This window comes from Glycine soja, chromosome 17 (assembly GCF_004193775.1).
Source record: "Glycine soja cultivar W05 chromosome 17, ASM419377v2, whole genome shotgun sequence".
Taxonomy (NCBI): domain Eukaryota; kingdom Viridiplantae; phylum Streptophyta; class Magnoliopsida; order Fabales; family Fabaceae; genus Glycine; species Glycine soja.
The window spans coordinates 14,662,435-14,687,854 of NC_041018.1; the positions used below are offsets into that span (position 1 = coordinate 14,662,435).

At 34.1% G+C, this 25,420-nt stretch overlaps 4 protein-coding genes across 4 annotated transcripts; all 4 read left to right on the plus strand.

The window, feature by feature from the left end:
• The first annotated feature begins 4,034 nt into the window (after positions 1-4,034).
• On the plus strand, positions 4,035-6,933 carry LOC114394108 (subtilisin-like protease SBT1.7). Its single transcript, XM_028355681.1, has one exon. It carries the CDS (start codon positions 4,299-4,301, stop codon positions 6,579-6,581), a length of 2,283 nt encoding a protein of 760 aa, XP_028211482.1. The 5' UTR covers positions 4,035-4,298; the 3' UTR covers positions 6,582-6,933.
• Positions 6,934-10,223: 3,290 nt separating this feature from the next.
• LOC114391478 lies at positions 10,224-11,542 on the plus strand. The gene is made up of 3 exons (XM_028352487.1): positions 10,224-10,442; positions 10,557-10,800; positions 10,896-11,542. Exons 1-3 carry the CDS (start codon positions 10,224-10,226, stop codon positions 11,540-11,542), a joined length of 1,110 nt encoding a protein of 369 aa, XP_028208288.1.
• A 3,967-nt stretch (positions 11,543-15,509) lies between these two features.
• Positions 15,510-16,158, plus strand: LOC114392797. Its single transcript, XM_028354021.1, has one exon. The coding sequence runs from the start codon at positions 15,552-15,554 to the stop codon at positions 15,837-15,839; it is 288 nt and encodes a 95-aa protein (XP_028209822.1). The 5' UTR covers positions 15,510-15,551; the 3' UTR covers positions 15,840-16,158.
• Positions 16,159-20,686: 4,528 nt separating this feature from the next.
• LOC114391479 (probable membrane-associated kinase regulator 1) lies at positions 20,687-21,799 on the plus strand. The gene has a single exon (XM_028352488.1). The coding sequence runs from the start codon at positions 20,687-20,689 to the stop codon at positions 21,797-21,799; it is 1,113 nt and encodes a 370-aa protein (XP_028208289.1).
• The last annotated feature ends 3,621 nt before the right edge of the window (positions 21,800-25,420 follow it).

Genomic DNA, 25,420 nt, shown 5'->3' on the forward strand with positions numbered 1-25,420 from the left:
AACATAAAAATATTTTTTGTATAAAAAAATTTATTACTATTTATTATTATTTTTCTACCTTTTCTCTTCTTATTACATAGTGTCAGTTATTATTTTATATCTACAATTTTTTTTTTTATATTTTCTTTCTTTCTCTCTAGACGTTAATTAATTAAATTACATTTACTTTCTATTGATTTCCCCCCTAAGTTTATTTGGCAATTCCCTTCCATATGATTAATACACATGTTAAGGAAGGCTATCCACGTTGTTGAACAGTGCATCGGAGTATCAGATTCCACATTTCTTGTGTGTATTACGACATCCTACTAGCAAAAAGTAATAGAAAGTTTTATCAGGAATTAAAACATGGATATATATGAAGTAGCCAAAGGAATTTGGTCTAGTGGAAGAGTGATAGGTTCATAAGACTTGAGAGTAGTGTATACAAGATACTTTATAAAGAGATTTTTTATTCGATTTCTACAAAAGTTATACCTATAGATATGGATTTATCCATGTCGCTCTAAATGAATTGAAAAAAAATACTATAAATATATAGTTAGCTTTCATATAAAAATAAATATATGTAGTTGATTACTTGATTCAGTTTATTTAAATAAATGTATATATATCTTACTAATTTTTGAGAGATTTTTACAAAAAGTATTATTTTTTCAAAATCAACACATTCTAATTTTTAAGCATGTGCTAAATTATAATTTCCACTATTCAAACTTAAAATGTTTTTTTTACGAATTTAATAAATATTATTATAGATAAGAAAGAACAATGACTCGCATGCATATAACTTTAGAAGTTGAGACTAATTAAGAAAGTGAAAGTAGGAATATTTTATTGAAAAATAAAAAATAAATAACTTTTGTACTTTCAATGTAATAAAATGACTTTTTCTCAATGATATTTTTTAATTTTTTGGGGACTGACGCTTACAAAATCATACTGTAATTTAAAATTTATACCACTAACTATTTTTTTTTTTTTGGCAAAATCATAAAATTCACCCCATTTTATTTTTAGTTTCGGGTTTGATCCTCCAGTTTTTAAATTTACAAATTTGATTCCCAATTTTGTAAAATCGTGTAATGTTGATTCTTCGGATCACAATGGGACGTTGGCGGTTAGCAAGTAACGTTGATTATCATGTGTCATATTTTTATTGACTGACACGTGTCATGTTCTGATTGAATATCAATTCCATGAAAGATGAAATGTATTGTTGTTTTCATTGATCAATCAGAACATGACACTTGACAGTCATCATCCAATAAAATTGTGACACATGACAGTTAACATTCATTTGTAACCGTCAACGTTATATCCTGAGGGACTAACATGGTACGATTTTATAAAAAATAGTGAGACCAAATTCGTGAATTAAAAAATTGGGAAACCAGATCTAAAATTGAAGATAAAGTGAAAGACCAATTTTAGAATTTTACCTTTTTTTTAAACCGGGGAATCTTTCGGCTTGCGGCCAACACGAGAAAGATAACAATAAGTATAATTCTTAAATTTCTATACGTTTATATCGATTTTAGCATAAAATTTTGTACATCTAAAATTGTAAATGACTTCACTTTGTACTATTTTTTTTTCATACAGCTTCAATTTGTAATTTAAAATAAGCATATACAGTTTTTAGGTGAAAGGTATATTTAAAACATGTTGATTATATTTTTTGTTATCACTGTGACATTATTTTAAAAGCAAAAAAAAAAAAAAAAAGTAAACTTGAATTGATTGAGAATATATGTATGATGTATTTCACAAGTAATTTGAATAAAGGTAAAATATGTGTTTAGGACAATTTCTTTTAGAGACAATCAACATGTTTGGTTATAGATCTTGGACGCAATTTTTCACTGTTGAGGTTAACAATTGTATCTTTGACATCAAAGACTCATTTAACATGATTTGTTATATGAATTAGGCTAAAATATAACTTTTATTCACATATTTTTTAAATATATAATTTTAATATTTTTATTTTTTAATTGAGATATTTTGTTTTTTATTTTAGGTAAATTCGTAATTTTAATTCTTATGATCAATTTAAAAAATTTATCTATGTATTTTGTAAATGTTGATTGACAGGTATGTATTTATTATTTACATGATAAATAATTTAAAAAATATATATTTAATTGCTAATAAGGTTAATTTATTAATTTTTTTTTTGAAAAAATACATAGTCAAGTCTTGAATTGAAAAAAGGGACTAAAATTATATATTTTTAAAAAATTGGAGAACAAAATGTTTCAATTAAAAAATATAGGATTAAAATTGCAGGTTTTAAAAAAATGAAAAACAAAATGTCTCAATTAAAAAAATAAAAGAACTTAAAATCATGAATTATAAAAAGTAAGAGGACAAAAATTATATTTTATTTTATTTCAAAATGTGTATAAAGCAGTTAAAAAAGCTAGATAAAATAATGCAATTAAAATCATTAGGTGGACAAGGGAAATAATAATTACTAGTAGAAGCTTAAATCCATTTTTTTATAATGCTTTTAGCTTTTAAAATTTTAAATATTATAAATTTTGTTTTTAATTTTTAATTGTTTTTGACAAGTCATCCTATCCCCTTGCCAACCCATGCATAAACACATCCCTAATTATGTGAAAATTAATTTATATTTTCAAATTTTTGGTGAATTAAAAAAAGTAATACTACTCACTACATTATAAGAGATGCTATTAATTACTTAATAAATATTAACAGGTTGTTCCACTGTCAATACTGATTCGAGGAACAACACTTTGCTGTCAATAAATAAGATTTTGATTTGATCTGTACGAATAAGAAAAGAAAAAGTGAATCATTTTGCTAAAGTGGAATTTGTCCAAGACCAAAGTAAATTCACGTCACAAAAGCTATAGGAGTGGAAACAAAAAAGGCTCGATAGCAAAAATCTCAACAGCACTTATCTAAAATTATTATTAAAATATTTATTAAAAACAAACAAAATTAGATTTAAGAAACAAGTCGTTCTCGATTGTCCATTCCCGTAAAAATTCCCCAGCATAGAAGCAAGCCCGTGATTGAAATTTCTTCGTATTGGTAATCCGTGAACGGGTTGCTTAACATAGAAGGAAATGGAAATTACGAAAACAAAAAAAAGAAACTTGGTTGGTTCATGGCTGGCTGGTATACATATAGAGACGATAAGGTCCAAACCTTGGTAAAATTTTAAAAAATATCTCGCATGGAATAAAGCTGAAGTGGAGATTGTCTAATTGTATAAATAAATAAATGTCCACTAAAAATAAAATACCCGTGAATCGAAACGCATAGTTTACAATATTTTGAGCTTCACCTTATCTTCACTGTCAAGCACAGACACAGTATGCATGTATATTCCATATTACTGTCCATCGTATTATAAAATATCGGCAAAAAGACGCAGTTAGGAATTGAAGGTTAGTAGGTCAAGAATTGGTGTATGAAGTTATGTTTGGAGAGCGTGATAGTGTGATCGATGGTCTGCACGGAACTGCCAAAAGGCAAAGTATAATGAGGCTTTAATCTGAAAAAAAAAGGAAATAGAGAAAAAGGTTAAAGGAAGAGAAAAAGGTTAATTTAACCTCAAATTCGAATATCTGATATCTTAATCATCTTTTATGTAATATTATATCACTCTCATAATTTCTTTTATTTTTTATTTTAATAATAAATCTCATTTTAATATCTTAAATATTTTTTTTTGTATACAAGAAATAAATACAAATTAATTTTATGAAAAAATCAATTATTTTGAAATAAATACTAAATCTTTAAGTAAAAATTCAATATCCTACTCCAATTTTAACAAGATTAAATATTAAAATTAAGATTTTTTTTATAAGATTTCTTATTAAAGATATTCTTAATGTTTAATAGACTATCATAATTTTATCTTTAATAAAAAAGCAACTCAATAGTTAGTTTAAGAGGAGAGGCGGTTACAAAATACTCCTAATTTATACTCTAAGATAGAAGAAATAATGATAAAATAAAGTAGCAGCGTAGCACACTCGATGGGTTGAAAGAAAACGGTCGTAAACGTAAACGCACATGCGAAGGAAATGAAAAATGTTTCTATCCTGACTCTTACACTCCCACTACTACCCCCACTCTCTTTTATTTTTGTCTCAATGCAATTATTTTTTAGAAGCAGACAACCACCCACCGCTTCGTTACTCTATTTCACACCCTTTGTATAAGCTGACATTAAAAGCATCACTTGTTAAAGCCAGCATCATATAATTTCATTTCCCATTCTACTCACTCACACACACACACACTCTCTTTCCATGGGTCCGTTTCGTAAACCCTTCCTTGCATTTCTCTCGGTTGTTCTATTTCTGGGTCTCTATGAGGCAGCAGCAGAACAGACTCAGACTCACAAGAGTACTTACATTGTACACGTGGCGAAATCGGAGATGCCCGAGAGCTTCGAGCACCACGCTGTGTGGTATGAGTCGTCACTGAAGACCGTGTCTGACTCGGCGGAGATGATTTACACCTACGACAACGCCATCCACGGCTACGCGACGAGATTAACCGCTGAGGAAGCGCGTTTGCTCCAGCGCCAAACGGGGATTCTGGCTGTTTTGCCGGAGACGAGGTACGAGCTTTTCACGACGCGAACGCCTTTGTTTCTCGGACTTGACAAGAGCGCCGACTTGTTCCCCGAGTCGAGTTCGGGAAGTGACGTCATCGTCGGAGTCCTCGACACCGGCGTCTGGCCGGAGAGCAAGAGCTTCGACGACACCGGACTCGGACCCGTTCCGAGCACGTGGAAAGGCGCGTGCGAGACGGGAACGAATTTCACCGCGTCGAACTGCAACAGAAAGTTGATCGGAGCAAGATTCTTTGCTAAAGGTGTAGAAGCCATGCTTGGTCCAATTAACGAAACCGAGGAGTCCAGATCCGCGCGCGACGACGACGGCCACGGCACCCACACGTCCAGCACCGCCGCTGGATCAGTTGTTTCCGGCGCGAGCCTCCTCGGTTACGCCTCCGGAACAGCGCGTGGGATGGCCACGCGCGCTAGAGTTGCTGCATACAAGGTATGCTGGAAAGGAGGGTGTTTCAGCTCTGACATTCTTGCCGCAATTGAAAGGGCAATATTGGACAACGTGAATGTTCTTTCTTTATCTCTCGGTGGTGGCATTTCTGATTATTACAGAGACAGTGTCGCTATTGGAGCTTTTTCAGCGATGGAGAAAGGGATTTTGGTTTCATGCTCCGCTGGGAACTCGGGTCCGGGTCCCTACAGTCTCTCCAATGTGGCTCCATGGATCACTACCGTAGGCGCTGGTACACTGGATCGTGACTTCCCCGCATACGTGGCGCTCGGAAATGGACTCAACTTCTCCGGCGTTTCGCTTTACCGCGGTAACGCTTTGCCGGATTCTTCTTTGCCTTTGGTTTATGCAGGGAATGTGAGTAATGGTGCTATGAATGGGAACTTGTGTATCACGGGAACGTTGTCTCCTGAGAAAGTTGCTGGGAAGATCGTGTTGTGTGACCGTGGGTTGACCGCTAGGGTTCAGAAAGGCTCGGTGGTGAAATCCGCCGGAGCGTTGGGGATGGTGCTGTCCAACACCGCCGCTAACGGCGAGGAGCTAGTGGCGGATGCTCATTTATTACCGGCCACCGCAGTTGGGCAGAAAGCCGGTGACGCTATTAAGAAGTATTTGGTTTCCGATGCGAAACCGACGGTGAAGATTTTTTTTGAGGGAACCAAGGTGGGGATTCAGCCATCGCCGGTGGTTGCTGCGTTTAGCTCAAGAGGTCCCAACTCGATCACGCCACAGATCCTGAAGCCAGATCTCATCGCGCCAGGTGTCAACATCCTAGCGGGGTGGTCTAAAGCCGTGGGGCCCACCGGGTTGCCCGTTGATAACAGGCGCGTGGATTTCAACATCATCTCTGGCACCTCCATGTCGTGCCCTCACGTGAGCGGCTTAGCCGCGCTGATCAAATCGGCTCACCCTGATTGGAGCCCAGCCGCGGTGAGATCGGCTCTGATGACAACGGCTTACACAGTTTACAAAACTGGTGAGAAGTTGCAAGACAGCGCAACGGGAAAACCATCCACGCCGTTCGATCACGGTTCGGGACACGTGGACCCAGTCGCTGCCCTCAATCCAGGACTGGTCTACGATCTAACGGTGGATGATTACTTAGGTTTTCTCTGCGCGTTAAACTACTCAGCTGCGGAAATCAGCACTTTAGCCAAGAGAAAATTCCAGTGCGACGCGGGCAAGCAGTACAGTGTGACCGACCTCAACTACCCTTCGTTTGCGGTGTTGTTTGAATCATCAGGGAGCGTGGTTAAGCACACGAGGACTCTCACTAACGTGGGGCCCGCGGGAACTTACAAAGCTTCCGTGACGTCAGACACTGCGTCCGTTAAAATCTCGGTAGAACCGCAAGTGTTGAGTTTCAAGGAGAACGAGAAGAAAACGTTCACCGTCACGTTTTCGTCATCGGGTTCGCCACAGCATACAGAAAACGCTTTTGGAAGGGTAGAATGGTCCGATGGGAAGCACCTGGTTGGATCCCCAATTTCGGTTAATTGGGGTTGAAACTTGAAAAAGGTTGATGCAAATTGCAAGGTTCATCACTCACTCGAAGAGGGGTGTGTCTTGATTGGCTAGTGATTATAGTATTTAATATGTTACTATTATTACTACTATTAATAAATTTAACTTTTGTTGCAAACAAAAATGTTGGGTTTATTTATTTATCCAGCTGGAAATTGATGATAGCTGGGGCCTTATGCTTGGTTGGTGTTGGTCTGTTTGTTCCCTGGGAGAAATGTTGCAAAGGGGAAAGAAATTTTAAATGGTTGGGCTCATGTGTTTCTTCTTCCCAGTGTACAGCGTTCTAATCATTGATGAATATTATTTTTCTTAGACCGACCATCTTGACATTAAAGTTCTGTTCAACTATTTTGATTGGATTACCTACTTTAAAGTGAATTCAAACTTTCCATTTTAATTTAATGTTTGCTTGCTTCGCAGCTAGTAGTTGTAACCGTTCTTGTACGCAATAGATCTATATACATTAATAGTATTTTCAAAGTAGCTGATGCTTGTTTCATTAACGAACTTTATTATATCTCAATAAACGGTTGCAATTGCGTTGTGTCGACTAAAAAAAAAGTGACGTTGATGGTTTTGGCGAATTGAAGAGTGAAGACAGTGCTGCAAGTACTGAAATCGAATGTAGAAATATATATTTTATGCTTGTAAAACAAGTTTAGGAAATGAATCAAATTTATCGTGTATTGGGCCAAGGCCTTCTTTGATGAACTACTGTGAAATATATTGGGCCAAGGCCTTCTTCGGCCACCCAAACCTATGCTTAGATGTTTTTTTAACCCTTCGTTGATGTTTTTATTTTTTTAACCTATTGTATGATAAATGATAACTGCAAAATTTAAGTTAATTTGATAGTCAATTTTGGTTAATAATGATTACAATTTCTTCATTTTACTATTGTTTTTAATGAAGTAACGAAAAAATTAATATCTTTGTAATTTTTTATTAGTAGAAGTTAAAAGATGAAAATTTCAAGTGTTTTACAGGAAAATTAATGTAAAATCTGGAAGAAAAAATCTTAAAGAAAAGTTGGAAGAATTGGACAGTTCGTTCAACGCGCAATCCAATCTTAGCGCGCACTCTCGCTTAGCGGGCAATTTCAGACTTAGCATGCAATTTCGCTCAGCATACAATTCATGCTTAGCGCCAAAAAGGCCCATGAGGAATCTCGAAGGCAAGCTTAGTGCGAAAACCTACGCTAAGCGCGAAGTCAGCATGAAAAGTAAGTTACCTTAGGCCTATAAAAGGAGTAAGAAGCAGAAGGAAAAGACACACCGAGTCTCAGAGCTCTATAGGAAAGAAATCTAAAGCCCGAGTCTATTCCTTAGGGAAAATCCTCCTTCTTATCCATTCCCTCTTTCTTTCTTCTAGTCATCCAACACCTTCTTCCATTCACATTAGCCCCTGAAGTGTAAAACCTTTCATGACTATGAGAGGCTAAACCCTTATTGTTAGGAGTCTGACATGCCAAACTCCTATAATGTAATTCTGTTTTTATTATTCTTCTATGTGTTTTTTCTGTATATTATGACCTGACCATTCATATAATATTTAGAGGGTAATGCATTGAAAAATGGTTATTTTCTAAAAATTGAGGAAGGGTATCTAAATAAATTCATTGCTAGAAATAAATTGATATTTGTTTTGCCTAATTTTTGCATCTCTTATCTTAATACGGTTTGTTATTTTTTATCTCTGCAAAGAAATTTGGAGGAAAATGACAAATAAATTAGGCTCTTCGTGCGGGAAACCAAAGATAGAGTATCTTAATAGATGTGGGTGAAAACATGTATTTCATTAGATAGAGAAAATCATTAACATTACATTACAAGTAGTTTTAGCATGTTAGGTCCCAACATTATCACATTCTGAATTTATCTTGTTACATTTCAATTATTGTTTATTTTCTTGTAATCTTTTTCTTCTTTGCCTTACTCCAAATTTCACACTTACAATACCCTATTTCTTTTACTTCTTCTAATTGCTTAATAATTGAGTTTGCATCACTTAAGTATAACCAAAACTCATGTGGATTCGACACTTGGACTTTTGAGTCTTTTACTACTTAAAATGAATTGAAACACTTGTCAATAAGTTAACAAGTTTTTGGCACCATTGTTGGGGACTTTGTCCTTTGTACTTGATTTTTTGCATACTCCACTTTTAAAGCAATCAATTTTTATCTTTTAACTTTTTATTTTTATTTTTAATTTAAATCTTCAAATATATATATATATATATATAAATTTTTCTTTATTTACTCTTATATTTATTTGTTTTTTTTTTAAAAAATAAATTTAATTTGTTTTAATTTTTATTCTGTGATAACTTGCATGATAGTTGTTTCTTTTGTGTATGCGAGGAAATAATCTTGTTCCTTTGGATCTAGAAATTGAACCAACCTACAGAAGGAACAACGTTGCAAGAAAAAGGAGAAAGTAACAAGAGGTGCAGAGTAATCAAGGAGAGAGAGGACCTTCATCATTCAAATTATCATCTCCCTCTCATGTGACCAGTCCACATCCTTTCTCTAAAGAACGCATCAAGGAAGAAGACCGTCCATTGAGGATGATGCTAGATGACTACTCTAGCTTTGCTACACCTCAATACTTCACTAGCATAGCCAGACCGAACGTTCAAGTGGCCAACATCATATATCCACACTCCCTTATCCAGTTGATCCAAGGGAATCTATTACATGGCTTGTTGAGTGAAGATCTGTACGCACACCTTGCCACATACATCGAGATCTGCAAGACAGTGAATATAGCAGGAGTGCTAGAAGACGCCATCTGCTTCAACCTATTCTCTTTCTCCTTGGCTAGTGAAGTAAAAAGATGGCTTCACTCGTTCAAGGGGAATAGCCTGCAGACATGGGAAGAGGTGGTGGAAAAGTTCATGAAGAAATACTTTTCAGAGGGAAAGGTGAAAATCTCATCATTCCACCAACTCCCTGATGAATCGCTGAGTAAAGCACTTGATCGCTTCCATGGGTTACTCTGGAAGACTCAGACGCATGGGGTTAGCGAGTTAGTCCAGCTCAACATCTTCATTGATGGCTTGCGGCCACATTCCAAGCAGCTCCTTGATGCCTCCGCTGGTGGGAAGATTAAACTAAAGACTCCAGAAGAAGCCATGGAGCTGATAGAGAATATGGCAGTCAGTGATCATGCCATCCTTTGTGATCGAGCCTACACACCCACAAAGAAGAGTCTTCTTGAGCTCACTTCTCAAGATACTATGTTGGCTCAAAACAAGCTCATGACTAAGACCTTAGAGACCCTTACAACAACTCTGAGTAATCTTCCTCAATAGTTGCATGCAGTGCAACCTCCTCCATATTCAGTCATGCACATTGAGGGATGCAACATCTATGGTGGTGCTCGTGAGTCAGGCTCATGCATGGTCCAAGACGATGCATCTAACAAAGTCAACTACATGGACAATTAGAATCATCAAGGATTCCATCAAGAAGAATCACTAGGATTCCATCAGGGAGGAAATTTCTCTCAGGGCCAAGGTTGGAGATCCCATCTAGGGAATAACGTCAACCAAGGAGGTTTATTCCATCGGCCTCCCAACCCAGAGTCCAACCTATATGAGAAAACCACCAAGCTGGAAGAAATGTCGGCGCAGTTCATGCAAGCCACCTTGTCACACAAAAAGAGCACTGAGTTAGCAATCAAGAATTTGGAGATGCTGATAGGCCAATTAGCTAAGCAAATGGCTGAAAGACCCATTGGAACCTTTGTGGCCAATATTGAGAAGAATCCCAAGGAGGAGTGCAAGGTAATTTTCACTAGAAGGAAAAGTGCTGAGAAGGAAAAGAGAATTGAGGAGGATGTGAGTGATGAGGAAAGAGAAAAGAAAAAGAGAGAAGAGGGAGAAAAAGAAAAAAAATAAGAGTAAGGAGAGTGGTGATGAGGTCTCAACCACTAAGACCAAGACCAAGAACAGTTAGCTCGGGAGGCTAGAAAGGAGATACCCTCATTCCTAGTGAAGAATGTTCCATATCCCTTGGTGCCATCCAAGAATGACAAGGAACGATACTTTGCTCGTTTTCTTGACATCTTCAATAAGCTAGAGATCACCATTTCCTTTAGAGAGGCTTTACAACAGATGCCTTTATATACCAAATTTCTGAAGGATTTCCTCACAAAGAAAGGGAAATATATCAACAATGAGAGCATAGTGATAGAGGGCAATTGCAATGTAGTGATCTAGAGGAAGCTACCACGCAAGTTCAAAGATCCAGGAAACGTAACCATCTCATGCTCCATTGGGGATGTGTTGTAGGGAAGACTCTCATTGACTTAGGAGCAAGCATCAACTTGATGCCCTTGTCCATGTGCCAAAGAATCAGAAATCTGAAGATAGCTCTTACGAGGATGACACTCCAGCTAGTAGATCGTTCCATCACAAAACCGTTTGGGTTAGTTGAAGACGTCCTAGTCAAAGTCCACCAACTCACTTTTCCGGTGGACTTTGTAATCATGGACATTGAAGAAGATGCTAAGATCCCCTTGATTATGGGTCGGCCATTCATGCTGACTGCAAAATGTGTTGTGGAATTGGGGAATGACAACTTGGAGATGAGTGTGGAGGAACAGAAATCCACCTTCAACTTGTTTGAGGCGATTAAGCATCCTAGTAATAACAAGATTTGTTTTAAGGTGGAGGAAATTGAGCAAAAGGCTAATCTTGTTGGGTGGCACCTAAATTCTGTGTTTCTAGAAGAAGATGAATCCAAGCCAATTGTGAATCCTGTAGACTCTTCTAGTGTCTTTCTGGCTCCAAAACAGGCCAGGACCCTAGCCACTCTAGACATTCCACCAGCGGTCCCTCCTCCAGACGTCTCTTCTCCACCTACCGACCAAACTTTTCTGCCTTTTTCTCAACCGAAGCAGATCCTCCCTATGCTGCATAGCCTCCACCACAACTAGTACCTACTGATGTAGAGCTTCCACCATCTCTCCCTCCAACAACCGGTGATGACACCAGAGGCATTCCTAGCCCAGGTTGCTTGGCCAGGAGTCCAACTTCTTTCTGTTAGGGGGGGTGGGGGGTGACACCTTTGGTGTTGTTAATGATGATGCCACAAATGTCAAAGCTGATGATGACTATGTTGCAGACATCAGTGATGCCCATAGAGCTTGGGATCCAACGCCCGCACAGGATTGAGGCCCATTTTGACTAGGATTTTCTTTTCTTTTCTTTATTTTTCATTTTTCTTTAGTTTTCTTTAATTTAATTTCAACCATTAATTCCAGTAGTTTAATTTCAGTCATTGAATAAAAATTGCATGATATATACATAGGAAATCAGTAATTGGTTGTGACTTGTTTTGGATGAATTGATGCATGAGATGTACTGATGAAATGATTGCAAAAATTCTGATTCTTGTGAGCAGGCATCATTGTGAGTGGTGAAGTATGAATCGAAAGCACAAAAGTAAATAGGTTAGCACATCTGAACGAAAATCATGGTATGGTAAGCCAAGCACTTCATAAATATCCAATGAGATGTGTGACCTTATAATTGTGAGAGAACGATTGTCCTTAATTTCCTGATTTTGCATGATTCTGAGATTGTTTGAATACATACATAAGGTGGAAATAATTAAGGCCTTGTTTGATTTTCTTAGCCATTGAGCCAAATAGCCAACCTGTTACTAAAATGAATCCCTTGCACCCCGTTGAGCCTAGTCTAATAAATTGTTTTTGAAACTTGAGCCGAATGAAATTAATGACCACCTTATCTTAAGTTGTAGGAGAGCACGAGCCAAGACAAATTTACCCTTAATTTGGGGGAGTTGGATTTTTGGTTTGGGTGAAAAATTGTGTTTCAAGAACATCACTAACAGTACACACTCAAATGTAAAGTGTGATAAGTTGCTACAATACTAAAAAAAAACTTATGTTCAAATAAAGAGTTGATAGCAACCAAAGTGCCAAATAAATTTTGTGTGCTGTTAGAAATAAAAGGCAGGAAAGTTGGGAGCTGTGAAATATAAAGTCATAGGTTATCAGGTAGGTGCTCTCTTAAAACCTAATTTTGTTTCCAAAGAAAAATCATGAGTTCTTTGTTAGCTCAGCCACGTTACAAGCCTAAAAGCTCTTAGTGATCCACAATATGTATGTATTATTGCATTAACTAAGAAGAAGTGCACAATTGGGAACATTAGTTCAGTTGTTAAACTTAGAAACATTTTTAGCCAATTCACTCGTACGTTGAGAGAAACACTAACCTTGTGAGGAATGAAGTGTTGTTATTCTGCCTTGATGAAGTTTTATTTTCTAACATTTTTCATCTTCATGTGCATTCCTTTATACTTCTATCACAAGAGCAAGACAAATGCAAACTCAGGATCAGTCATTGAAATGTTTGAAAGGATTCGCAGTTATCTCATGTATTGGTACACTCAAAACTTGTCTTTTGCTTGAGGACAAACAAATGTTTTAATTTGGGGGAGTTGATAACTGTGAAATCTGAGTTAATTTGACAATCAATTTTGGCCAACAATGATTGCAATTTCTTCACTTTACTATTGTTTTTAATGAAATAACAAAGAAATTAACATCTTTACAATTTTTTATTAGCAAAAGTCAAAAGAAGAAAATTTCAAGTGCTTTAGAAGAAAATTGATGCAAAAACTGGAAGAAAAATCCATGAAGAAAAGTTGGAAGAATTGGACAGCTCACCCAGCGTATAATCCAGGCTTAGCGCACACTCTCGCTTAGAGGGCAAATTCAAGCTTAGCGCGTAGTCTTGCTAAGCGCGCAATCCAGACTTAGTGCGAAGAAGGCCCACGAGGAAATCCAAAGACGCGCATAGTGCGAAAACCTGCGCTAAGCGCAAAGTTAGCGTGAAAAGCAAGCTACCTTAGGCCTACAAAAAGAATAAGAAATAGAAGTACAAAACACACAAAGTCTTAGAGCTCTAGTGAAGAAATCTAAAGTCTGAGTCTATTCCTAAGGAAAAACTCTCCTTCTTAGCCATTCCCCTTTTCTTTCTTCTAGTCATTTAGCACCTTCTTCCATCCACATTAGCCCTTGAAGTATAAAGCCTCTCATGACTATGAGAGGCTAAACCCTTATTGTTGGGAGCAACCAAACTCTTGTAATGTAACTTTGTCTATTATCTATTTAATGCAATTTTGTTTCTATTATTCTTCTATGTGTTTTTTTGTTTATTATGGAAGAAGGTAATACATTGAAAAAGGCTAAACCCTCTATCATGTTTAGAGGGTAATGCATTGAAAAATGCTTATTTTCTAAAAAACTGAGAAATGGTATCTAAATAAATTCATTGCTAGAAAAAGATTGATATTTGTTTTGCCTAATTTTTACATCTCTTAATGTGGTTTGTTATTTTTTATCTTCGCAAAGAAATTTGGGGGGGAAAAGACAAATAAACTAAGCTCTTCGTGCAGGAAACCAAAGATAGAGTATCTTAGTAGATGTGGGTGGAAACAAATATTTCATTGGATAGAGAAAATCATTAGAAGTGCATTACAAGTAGTTTTGGCAAGTTAGGTTCCAACATTATTACATTCTAAATTTATCTTGTTACATTTCAATTATTGTTTATTTTCTTGTTATTTTTTTCTTCTTTGCCTTACTCCAAATTTCACACTTACAATTGTCTATTTCTTCTACTTCTTCTAATTGCTTAAAATTGGGTTTACATTACTTAAGTACAACCAAAATCCCTGTAGATTAACACTCAAACTTTCAAGTCTTTTACTATTTAAAACAAATTGGTACACTTGTCAATTTCTGTAGATTTTGATATTATTTCTCATGTACAAATTTTAGTTTTGTGAAACTCAAGCTGTTTGATCTTTGATTAGAAGGCACTTCATAGATTTTGTTCAATTTCTAGGTTCTATTTATCCAGGAACCTAAGCTACTTTAATCCTCTGGTGGTAAATTTATATAGACAATAAACACTGCAATAATTTAAGAAACGAGTGACAAGTTATTTAACAAGAGATAGTGACAGCAGAGCTTGGAAATTTTTTTTTGGAGGGACCAAAAAGTAATGAAGATTACATTGCATAATTACATGTACTAATTTTGATCATGTTTTTTATATGGTTGATTTTGAGCATTTATCTTTTTTCGTACTTTATTAATAATGTTTTAGTTTTTTTATGAAATTTATACCTTTGATACTAAATTAATTTTTTTTTTAGAGAATTTAACATGAATGGTCATTTCTTTCAATATCTCCATTAGGACCATTACCTTTATTTAATCAATGAGTTAATTATGTCGGTAACACTTTTAGATGTTTAGTGGACCAACAATCCCATAATCTGTAGTCTAGCACGTAACTGTGTGTAATTTAATATGAATGGCCATTTCTTTCAATATTTTCATTAGGAAAATTATCTGTATTTAGTCAATTATATAAATTGACTTTAGCAATTTAAAGTATACATATTTAAGATTTTTATGTTTGATTTGAGTGCTTGTCATTATTTGTTAGAATCCATTAATATGATAAGATAACAAAGTATATCACATCATCATGGTTATATGATACATTAAGGCTAATAAAAAAAATAGGTAATGAAATGTAAAATAAAGAAAAGTATAAAATTTAATAAAAGCAAAATGTATTATATTACATAAAAATATATTTAAGCTACTTATAAATCTTTGTCATACACGTAATCATAATTCATAGGGTAAACTCCAAAAAAATAATACGTGGAGCTGAGAACTATGTGGAGATTCAGCTGGTTCATTGATTATCTTGTGGATAGAAACGAGAAATTCCTCCAAAACTCGCCACGTTTTCCTGAAATTTCTCGGGGATCCCCACGTGTGTTACACTCAGCCAAATGGCACAGCACTAGAAAAAATAGAAGTAGAAGAAGGATCTTATATAAAGAATGGTTCAAAATGGAAAAGAAAAAAAAAAACAAAGTAAGAGGAGAGAAAGATGGAGAAGCAACAACAACAAGCACCATCTAAGGAAACAAAGGCACAGAGTGATGAATCAGTTAAAGAAAGCAGCACTGAAGGGCTTCCAATGGAGGATAGTCCCTATGTGAAATACAAGGATTTGGAGGATTATAAGCGTCAGGGTTATGGTACACAAGGTCATCAAGAACCAAAGACAGGTCGTGGAGCTGGAGCCACTGAAGCACCCACTCTCTCTGGTGCTGCAGTTTCATCTGATGCACAAGTCGCTGCCACTGATGCCATTAACAGTAAAGGAGTCCCTTAATTATTCACACTTCCTAGAATAGATCGTTCCTTTGCTAATAAGAAATCGTTTTCTTAATTTGGGGTGGCGTTTTTTAAATGTGTGAACATCTCAGTAATTTGTATTATTATTACTTACACGTTTGAAGTTTGCATTTAGCATATTGTACTACTTTTAATTTCTATACAACACGTTTTGGATGTTGTCATATTGTACTACTTTTTCTATACAACACGTTTTGGATGTTGTCATGTTTTGGTAAGATTATCTCAGGATAGGATTCTCTTGTATTTTGTGATATATACCATGGATGGAAATGATCCCTTTTTCTTTTATTGTATTTTTTGGTCCGCTGTTATGTTATGTTACGTCTTCGCAAATCGGGAAAGTAGTTTTGTAGTTTTTTTTTCTTTTTCTTTTTGGGTTAATTTTCACTTTCATGAAAAGATGCACAAGAACGTTAATTACATGATTGATAACGAATCACAAGAACGATTTATTTAATCAACGTAATTGAGAATTAATTTATTTAATAGAATAGTTCATGTTCCATTTTTATGATATGTAAAATTTGTCACAAATCGCACGAGTAAATCTCATAATTGAAAATAATTTATTTAATAAAATAATCCATTAGATTTTATTATATTCAAAATTCTCTTGAAACACAACGGCCACAAATAATCTAATAATCTATCTATTTAGTAGAATAATTTATGAATAATTCATGTTTAATTTTTATTAATTTTTATTAGGTAAAATTTGTCATAAATCACAATAACAAATCTCATCATTGAATTTTATCATATTCATAATTCAATAGGAACACAACAGCCACAAACAATCTATTTAGTAGAATAATTTATGTTCGATTTTTATTAGATAAAATTTGTCATAAATTATGACACAATAACAAATCATAATTTATGTTCAATTTTTATTAGGTAAAATTTGTCATAAATCACAATAACAAATAAATCTCATTGAGAATAATCTATTTAATAAAATAACTCATATTGAATTTTATCATATTTAAAATTCTCTTGAAACAGACATCTGAGAGATATGAACAAGAAATTTTGAGAAAACGAGTATTTTTTGAGAGAACAAGAAACTTTGAGAAAACGAGTATTTTTTGAGATATGAATAAGAAGCTTTGAGAAAATGAGTGTTTTTTGAATTATATGAAGCCACTAAACAAACAGATTAGCTTTTGGTCCATTAAATTGGGGATACCGTGCATTAAGAAACAATTGTGGTTGTATTTTAATTCTTTTTATTTTCATTCTTTTTAAGTAAGATTACTAGGTATATGTGTGTAAGATTTTGGATTTGAGTATTGTTTATAGAATTCTTTTTCATTGGAAGAGTTAATCGTGTATGTTTTAGTTCGAAGAAAATTGTCTAAGAAAGGAAGGATACAAGTGTTTTAGGATGAAAAAAATGCTAATAATTTTGTCTCTGGAGTTCGCGTATCCAGCTGAATGGGTCAACCACTCAACCGCCAACGTAAAATTGGGCCTATTTGCAGGAAGGGCTGGGCCTTCTGAATATGATCGTTTCATTCTCACGTGATACCCAATGATTTTTGTTTCGTTCCTTTCAATTCTTTGAGATAATGATTTTTTGAAGTCAAAAGAAAAAGGAATGAATTTATATTTATATTTACATACGAAGGTTTATCTATTATCTCATAGGAGATGATAAGAAAGATTGCGAATTTTCCAGCTGATTTTTTTTTTCTCTTTGTAGAGAGTAACTCTTTTAAAAGAAAGAAAGCAATCATTGAACATCTGTTATATTTCTACTGAGATTAGAAGAAATCAAAATCAAATAGATCAGTGACAGTTACCTAGAAGCCATTCAGTAAGTTAAACATGAATGAAGGAGGAAAAATACTAATTCAGTGATAAGAAAAAAAAAACAGGCTCCTTTCCTTAACCTGGAGACAATTCTCTAGAACTTAAACATTTCAGACATCAATCCATAGAGATATTTTCTAAGGTGCTTGAGGTCTGATATTACGTATTTTCTCTTTTATTACTCAAGCACTGCTGCTAGAAGAAAAGTATTAACAAAAGTCAAAACTAGCATTTCTAAGGTGATCATAGTCATGATGCAAGGGTTGGGGAGAATGTGCAGAGAAATCAACCTCCACCATGTTGACCTCTCCTGAAAATTTCTGTGACTACTTCGAAATTATAATCATTACCTATTCTCCATTTAAAGATAAGTTACCCAAAAATTCAATTAGTTGGGTTTGTAAAATACAGTAAATAATATATAATGCTCTTATTCAGTTCACACAATAACACAGTTTAACATAGTCTAACCATTCGCACGGACATCTCCCAATAATTTTTTTTCCTTATTGAAGCAAGCCTTTGTATGAATCATGAATGTTGTTCTTCTCATCAAAATTTATGGCTCAAATCATATTACAAAAAATAAACTTTCCTTATTAAAGCAAACCTTTTTATGAATAGTTGTTATTCTCATCCACAGACCTGATGCCAGTGACATTAGAATTACTAACAATCTGCTCAGGACTTGAAATTGAAATCTGTTTTAAGCCATCAGAATCATGTATTCTTGAGCTTAAAATTCTTTTCATAATTGTATGTTGGTAAGTCAACATCAAAGTTTAAGTTTCGAGGAGCTTCCAATCTGGTACAAATAATGGACTACCAAAACTCTTGACTGACAATTTAGCTTTCTCATCCTACATGATCTTTTGACGGTTTTCATACTGCATAAAGTCATCAAGAAAAGGTGTCTTCAAAGTATGTTTTTTGAATATTTTCAGCATTTCCAAACCTTTCCAACACATTATCTGCGCATGAGCAAGAAGGGACATTAAATAATCAATTTTACAACTTCAAGCAGATAAATGATAATAAGCTAAATTAATCATCGAATTCGAAACAAGACCATAATTGTACAATAATAGCCTAATCCAACATTAAAACATATATAAAATGTGATGAACAACAATACACTTAGTTCAGCTGAATAAATTCATGTAAAAAATCATTCCTATTTGCACTGCTTCACCCATTCAAACAACAATCACATCCAAATTCCTAATATCAATTAAATATATAATATTACCTTTTGTATCAAGATAGTAAACTCAAAATCTACCAATCGAAAAAAAAATGGAACTTCTTACAATTTTGTTACTTCTGCTTTAATTCATCAAGCATTTTAACTTCACTAAATCATAAATCCATCACCAACACTAAAGTATCCAAGCGTGCATATGATGACAAACAATTCTGCTTCCATGCATTTCCACTTCTTTCAATTCTTCAAGTGTGCACAAAAACTTATCTGATAACTCTGCAATTGATCTAACAGAACAATAATACACTTGATAAATTGCAACAATGTTTTACAGAACAGGTTAAATGCAAATATTCATGCAAAAACTTACACAAAAGCACACACTACACTGTCTAGATTATTGAAGTAAAGCAGGTTATCTAATTAGGGCCTATAATTTTTCAACTAAACTATACTTGCATATTAAAATACTGTTACGAATTGGGTTTATGACTCGACTCGTGTAATGTGTTATGCTGATCCGGAATGCCTTATTATCCCTTAGGAAGTAGCCCTTGGTTGAAGTAATCTTGAAATGTACTTAAGATACATTTATGAGTTGGATGAGCGTGTTTGGAAATCAGGTGAAAAATGACTTTAGAGGCAAAAGTACTTTTATAAAAGGATTAGAACTCGTATTTTTATTTTTATCTATTAGATTTATATTGAAACACGTGACATAAATTTTAATTGAAAACCAAACATGTACCTAAATTATACTTGGACCTGGAGTAAAGTATTTTGTTGTCATACTAAGACAGAGTATTGTTGTCTTTTTAGAGGTCTTGGGCATTATATCTGAAAATCTGATCCATCAAATAGATAATAATGCAATGATAAATTAAGGAAAAAATAGTAAATATCTGTTGTAGTAAAAATTTATTACAAGAGTAAGTTATGATATTGTATACCTTATTTTTCATCAATCTCACTTCTACAGTTCAACCCCCAGTCTTTTTTAATTATTTTTCATTTGCCATTACACCATTTATTATTAAATTCATTAATAATTTTTTCTCTCACTCGCTCTTCCTTGCACCCGTGAGGTCCGAAAGATGGGGGCGAACCTTTAAGAATAACAGTATCCTCATTTTTGCAAGACAAATAAGTACCGTATGTACTTGCATCATGTTTCACCTCCCCGTATAATTCAATTTCAAATTATACCATTGTCCCTACACGCACTTAGGCATAAACAATAATAGTATTTGGCAAGGCAAACCCACTTGAGTTCATTTCCAGAAGAATAACATCTAAAGCGATGGTAGAGAGGTCCTGTTTCTACTTATGGCATGCCCAAAAAGTCACACTTCCTTTCTTCACTCCCAATCAAGTAAATTAACACACTATTTCCTCGGGTCCTTAAGAGATTGCTACCCCACCCCCACCCCCATTTTATTTCTCACTTTTTCTTTTCTAGATACTATAAATATGTGAAAGAAAATAATTTTACTGGAGTCGAGTCAGATATTATGATTATGAATACTTCATATTTAATTACATATTCAAAGACTTTATTTGGTGATCACATTAGAACAATTACATATTAGTTCATGGACAAGCTCTTACTTTAGAGCTGGGCACCACCCTCCTTTACTTCTTTTTATATTCCAAATGTCCTGTGTCCGTGTTCCCACACCTTCCCTCCCCTGTTCAAAATACCATTACCATATCAAAAACCTTAACCCCATTAATTCATACCCTCCCCACCTTCCCCCCCGACACATAACAGCTTTCGAACCAAACCTGTTCCTTCTTCCTTAATGGCCACAAACATCCTCCAAGCAAAATGGAACCACCACTCCGAAGAAGACGAAGATCACAAAGACAATGAGCAACAAGAAGAAGAAGAAGAAGATGATGAAGCATTGTCACTCTGCGATCTTCCGATCAACCTCGAGGACCCACCGGGAAACCAAGAACACTCTCGCCCCAACGAAACATCGCAAGAAGAATTCAATTTCCGGTTATGGCGTGCTCCCTTTAACAAAGAGCCCGAAATGTGTGCAGCGGATGAAGTCTTCTTCAAGGGCCAAATCCTCCCGTTGCGCGTCTCGTTCAGCTCCGAGGCCGGGTTGTTAGCCACGGTGTCCCAATCTCAACAACATTACGGTAAGCAATTCGTTAGGTCAGAATCGTTGGATCGCAATTCTAGCGATTATCGTAGTAGTAGTAATAGTAGTAGAAGTAGTAGTCTCAGAAGTCAAAACTCTTCCACTAGCACTAGCACTAGCTCCACAACCACAAACACAACAATTCCCAAAAGTAAGCACAAAATTCGAAACCAATTTCACACGCACCCAAGTCCCAAACCGCAATTAAGAGCATCAGCTCCAACACACAACCAAGGTAGAAAATCCACGTCAGCATGGGGAATTTTCCGTTTAGGTGTTGTCCCTGCTCCCGAGATAGGGTTACAAGATCTCAAGGTTCGAAACCGAAACTGCGTCGTCGTCAGTCGTAATAGTAGTAATAGTAACAGTAACAACAACAACAACAGTTCGAAAAGTGTCAAAACAAGTAACAGGAACAACAAGAAGGGCAGCAGCAATTACAATAATGTTTTGAAACAGTTAGTGGGCAAAGGCGGTGGTCTATTGAGTGGTTGTGATTGTTCCTTTGAAACAGTGCAACCCAACAACATTGTCATGATAAAAGGTGGTAATGGTAATAGTGGTGGTGGTACCGCTAAAAGCACGAACATGACAGAAAGTACAACGCACGCCGCGAAAGAAAAAGTGGTCGAGTTTAAGAAGCACAAGCAGCAAAAGCAGGGAAAGAAGGTTACGTCACGTCGCCGAACGTTTGAATGGATAAAGGAGCTTCATGCAAGCCAACCTGATGATGAAGAGGCTTTGTTATCAAACGCATCATGAGTGGTTCCGTCGCATGCTTAATTGGAGTTTACTTTAAGATTCTTAGATTAGATTTAGATTAGATTGGGTTTAGATTGCCTTTCATTTGAATATTAAATTTTATAATATTGTAGTGCAGGTGCTGTAACAAAAAGTTCTTGCTTTCTCGCGAGGACGAGGCTGTAATTTATTTATTTTTATTATTTTCATTTTCTTCATTTGGTGTTAATTTGAGGTGTAATTAATTTTAAATATTTCATTAACACTTCTCATTTCATATATCATGTATACTTATTAATCTTAATCGATAATCTTATTTTCTCCGTACCTTTTTTTATAAGATCATATCATTTATTATATATATATATATATATATATATATATATATATATTTTCTCTTTCTCTTTTAAGATGTCAAATAACATAAAGATATTTATACACTTTTATTCATTTCTATTTTTTTTGTCTCTTCTTAAATATCTCATGACATAATGAATGTTCTTGGTAATTTTTAGTAATTATTAATTGAAATGGGTTTGCTGAGATATTATGTGGGTGTGGTTTTGTGGCCATGATGGAGTCTTAAATGATAAGCTCCAACATGGGTAGTGAAAAATTGGTGTTTATGCTTGTCATGATTGAAGTGTGAACTTCGATGCTTTGTGGTTGGTTGGGTGGAAAATGTGAAATAGGATTTGGGGACTGCACCAAGTCACGCGAGTTGAGAGTTGGAGAGAGAAAAGACGGAACGGAGTGAGGATGGGAAAGCCGTGAAACATAAAGGCAAAGTTATACGGAGGTGGGAAAGGTTTCTTTGTTTCATTTTTGTCTTTCCCATTTCGTACTATTGTAAAAGATGGCGTATTTTTAGATGTTCAAGAAGAAGGAAAGAAATGGGTTTTTGTCTGTGGTCAATGGCATTATGAAGAAATTAGTTATTGGGGTTTTGTCATCTATGTGAAAAAGATAGATCCAAAACGGTGGGTGGAGGTAGAAATTAATCCAATCTTATCCTTAGAGATTTTGAATAGCGATATAGTAGTATGAAGTGAATTACGTCAAAAAAGGGAAGAGACATGAATAGAATTGAAGTGAAAGAAAGGAGAGAAGATATATCATAATAAACGACAATCTTTATTATGGGTTAAAATTTATAGATTTTACTTCTTATTTAATAAATTTTAATAATAATTTATAACAAATTTTAAATAATAATTTTTTTTATCGGTGTTATGTACAGGATAATCATACGATTTGTGTATTTTTATTTAATTGTAAAATGGATATAGCCGTCTATAAAAGAATATGACAATTTTTATTTATTTTTTTATCATGTCATAATTTTATCTTAAATATCTTTATTTTTATTTAATAAAATTGAATAATTAAACAATATTTATTAAAAACATATTTAAAATATGTAAATATGTATAATAAAATTGAAATATTTATGTAACATATTCATTCAATATGATTATTTTAAATATGAAAATAAGAATAAATAATTACGAAAAAATGTGACAAATTTTACTTGATTTTTTTATATTCAATTAATGTCATAATTTTATCTTAAATTAATAAATGGATTATAGACTAATATTTATTAGGAATACGTTTAAAATATGTAAATTGTAACATGATTAATATAGAGCATAATATGTAACATGGGTTAATTATCCAATGTAATTTCTAAAACCTTAGTTCACTTAAAACACGTATGAGATAAACAAAGATCATATACAAGAAATTATATTGGTTCGTCTCTACCATTTATACTACATCGACAAACTATCAAGTTTCACCAATTTTTTCAAGTTACAAGTATTCTATCACAATCACTTTTGTCTCTTACAAATCAAGTTCTACCTTAAGTTTGAACCATAGTATTCTTTGTTCTACCAAACTATTATAGGCTCTATACAAATATGAAAGATTTATTGTTTGTGTTTGCACAATGACCGACTCTTTGAGTATCTTATGGACAAATATACAATCTCAACGCTTAGTCTATTCTCTCAAGATAATCAAAGTGTTTTGAGAGTTTTTTTAAACTTTAGAAGAATTTATAATAGCTTTTTACAAAAAGAAATTGAACGAATGCACATAAGGTATATCTCTCATTTCTTCAAAGCTTCTGTTATATATTGGTTTTCATCTTCAAATGAATGTTGTCTCACAATGAGTGAATTTCTTCACTTAACCTTCGTCTGATAATTTTGGTTATTGGAACATTTAATGCATTAAATGCACGTCCTTTCTCATGCAAGAAAACTACTCTAATTAATTTTCATGTAGAACACTTCATTAGAAGACCACTTCCATTTTGTCAAAACAGATCTACACAACAGAGCACGTGTTTTGACGGAGATGGTGACTTTCAGATCTTGAGCTTCATTTATTCTTCATATGTTTTGAAAAATCCTAGAAGAATATCTTTACAAAATGGATCTCAGACATAATATTATTAAATGAAGCTTTAAATGTCATATCTTAAATGTTGTATCCGATCATGACTTTAGCTGACTATTATCTGATGCTATAGATGCGGATTCCTTATGCATGCTCTTTGATATAACATATGACATAACTTTTTAACATTTATATTTAATCAAAATAATTAGAAATTCTTAAAATATAAATATTTTTTGACTTAACACTAATACATAGGCTAGGAAAAATGAACCTAGGAGAACTCCAGCCCTTGTCATACCCCTTGTCCCCTAGCTAAGGTATAAAATTTCCTTATGGACACCAATTCTAAGCCCCAAGTTGATAGGCTTAGAATTAGGGTACAATCCTATTCTAATAGGGGACTACAATAAATCTATACGCTTAGCTTAAAATAGTTATTACTTTTGGTCGAAACACATTTTTTTATAGAAAACTTAATTATCATCATCAAATCAATTTTCAAAAATCATTATAAAAATGAGTTATTAAGCATTTCTAATGCACAGGTAACACACTGTTAATCTTTTCATAAATTTTATCAATCTTTATTACCATCAAGACATTTTGGGAATTTGAAAATAAAAGGAAAAAAATAATGTTTAATATGGTGACGAGTAAACAACAAACATGCACAATTATTTATAAAATAATGTTATAAATGAAGTGTCTGGAAAGAGATTATTGACTTTGACGAAAATTTGGCTTATGCCTACTTAAGTGTGCTTCCACGTGACTGAGATTCAAAATCTTTTGGAAGTAGAAGTGTAGCACTCACCGATACATTTGAGACATCCTAAGTAAGGAATAAATATTTGTAAACATTTAAGTCAGTTACCGATAGACATAAAATATGATATTCACAATAACTAAATATACATAAAATAAAAATATTTAATTAAAGTTAATGATAAGATAAATAATTAAATAGCTGTAAACATGTTTTCATGTCGTACAAAAGGTTAATTAATATGATTTTTAGTTGGCCTTTCAAAAAGAAATTTAATTAGTTAATTTTTTATTTCTTTTGTTTTTCAACCATCACTATCTTCGATAAGCTAGAACAGAATAATACTGATATACCGCAATTTGGCTTTGATATTAATGTTTGTCGTAAGTTAGAAACTTTTTTAGTTTTTTTTCATTAAATTTTTTAGATTAATGCTAAAGAAATCCTGCTTAGAAAACTCTTGG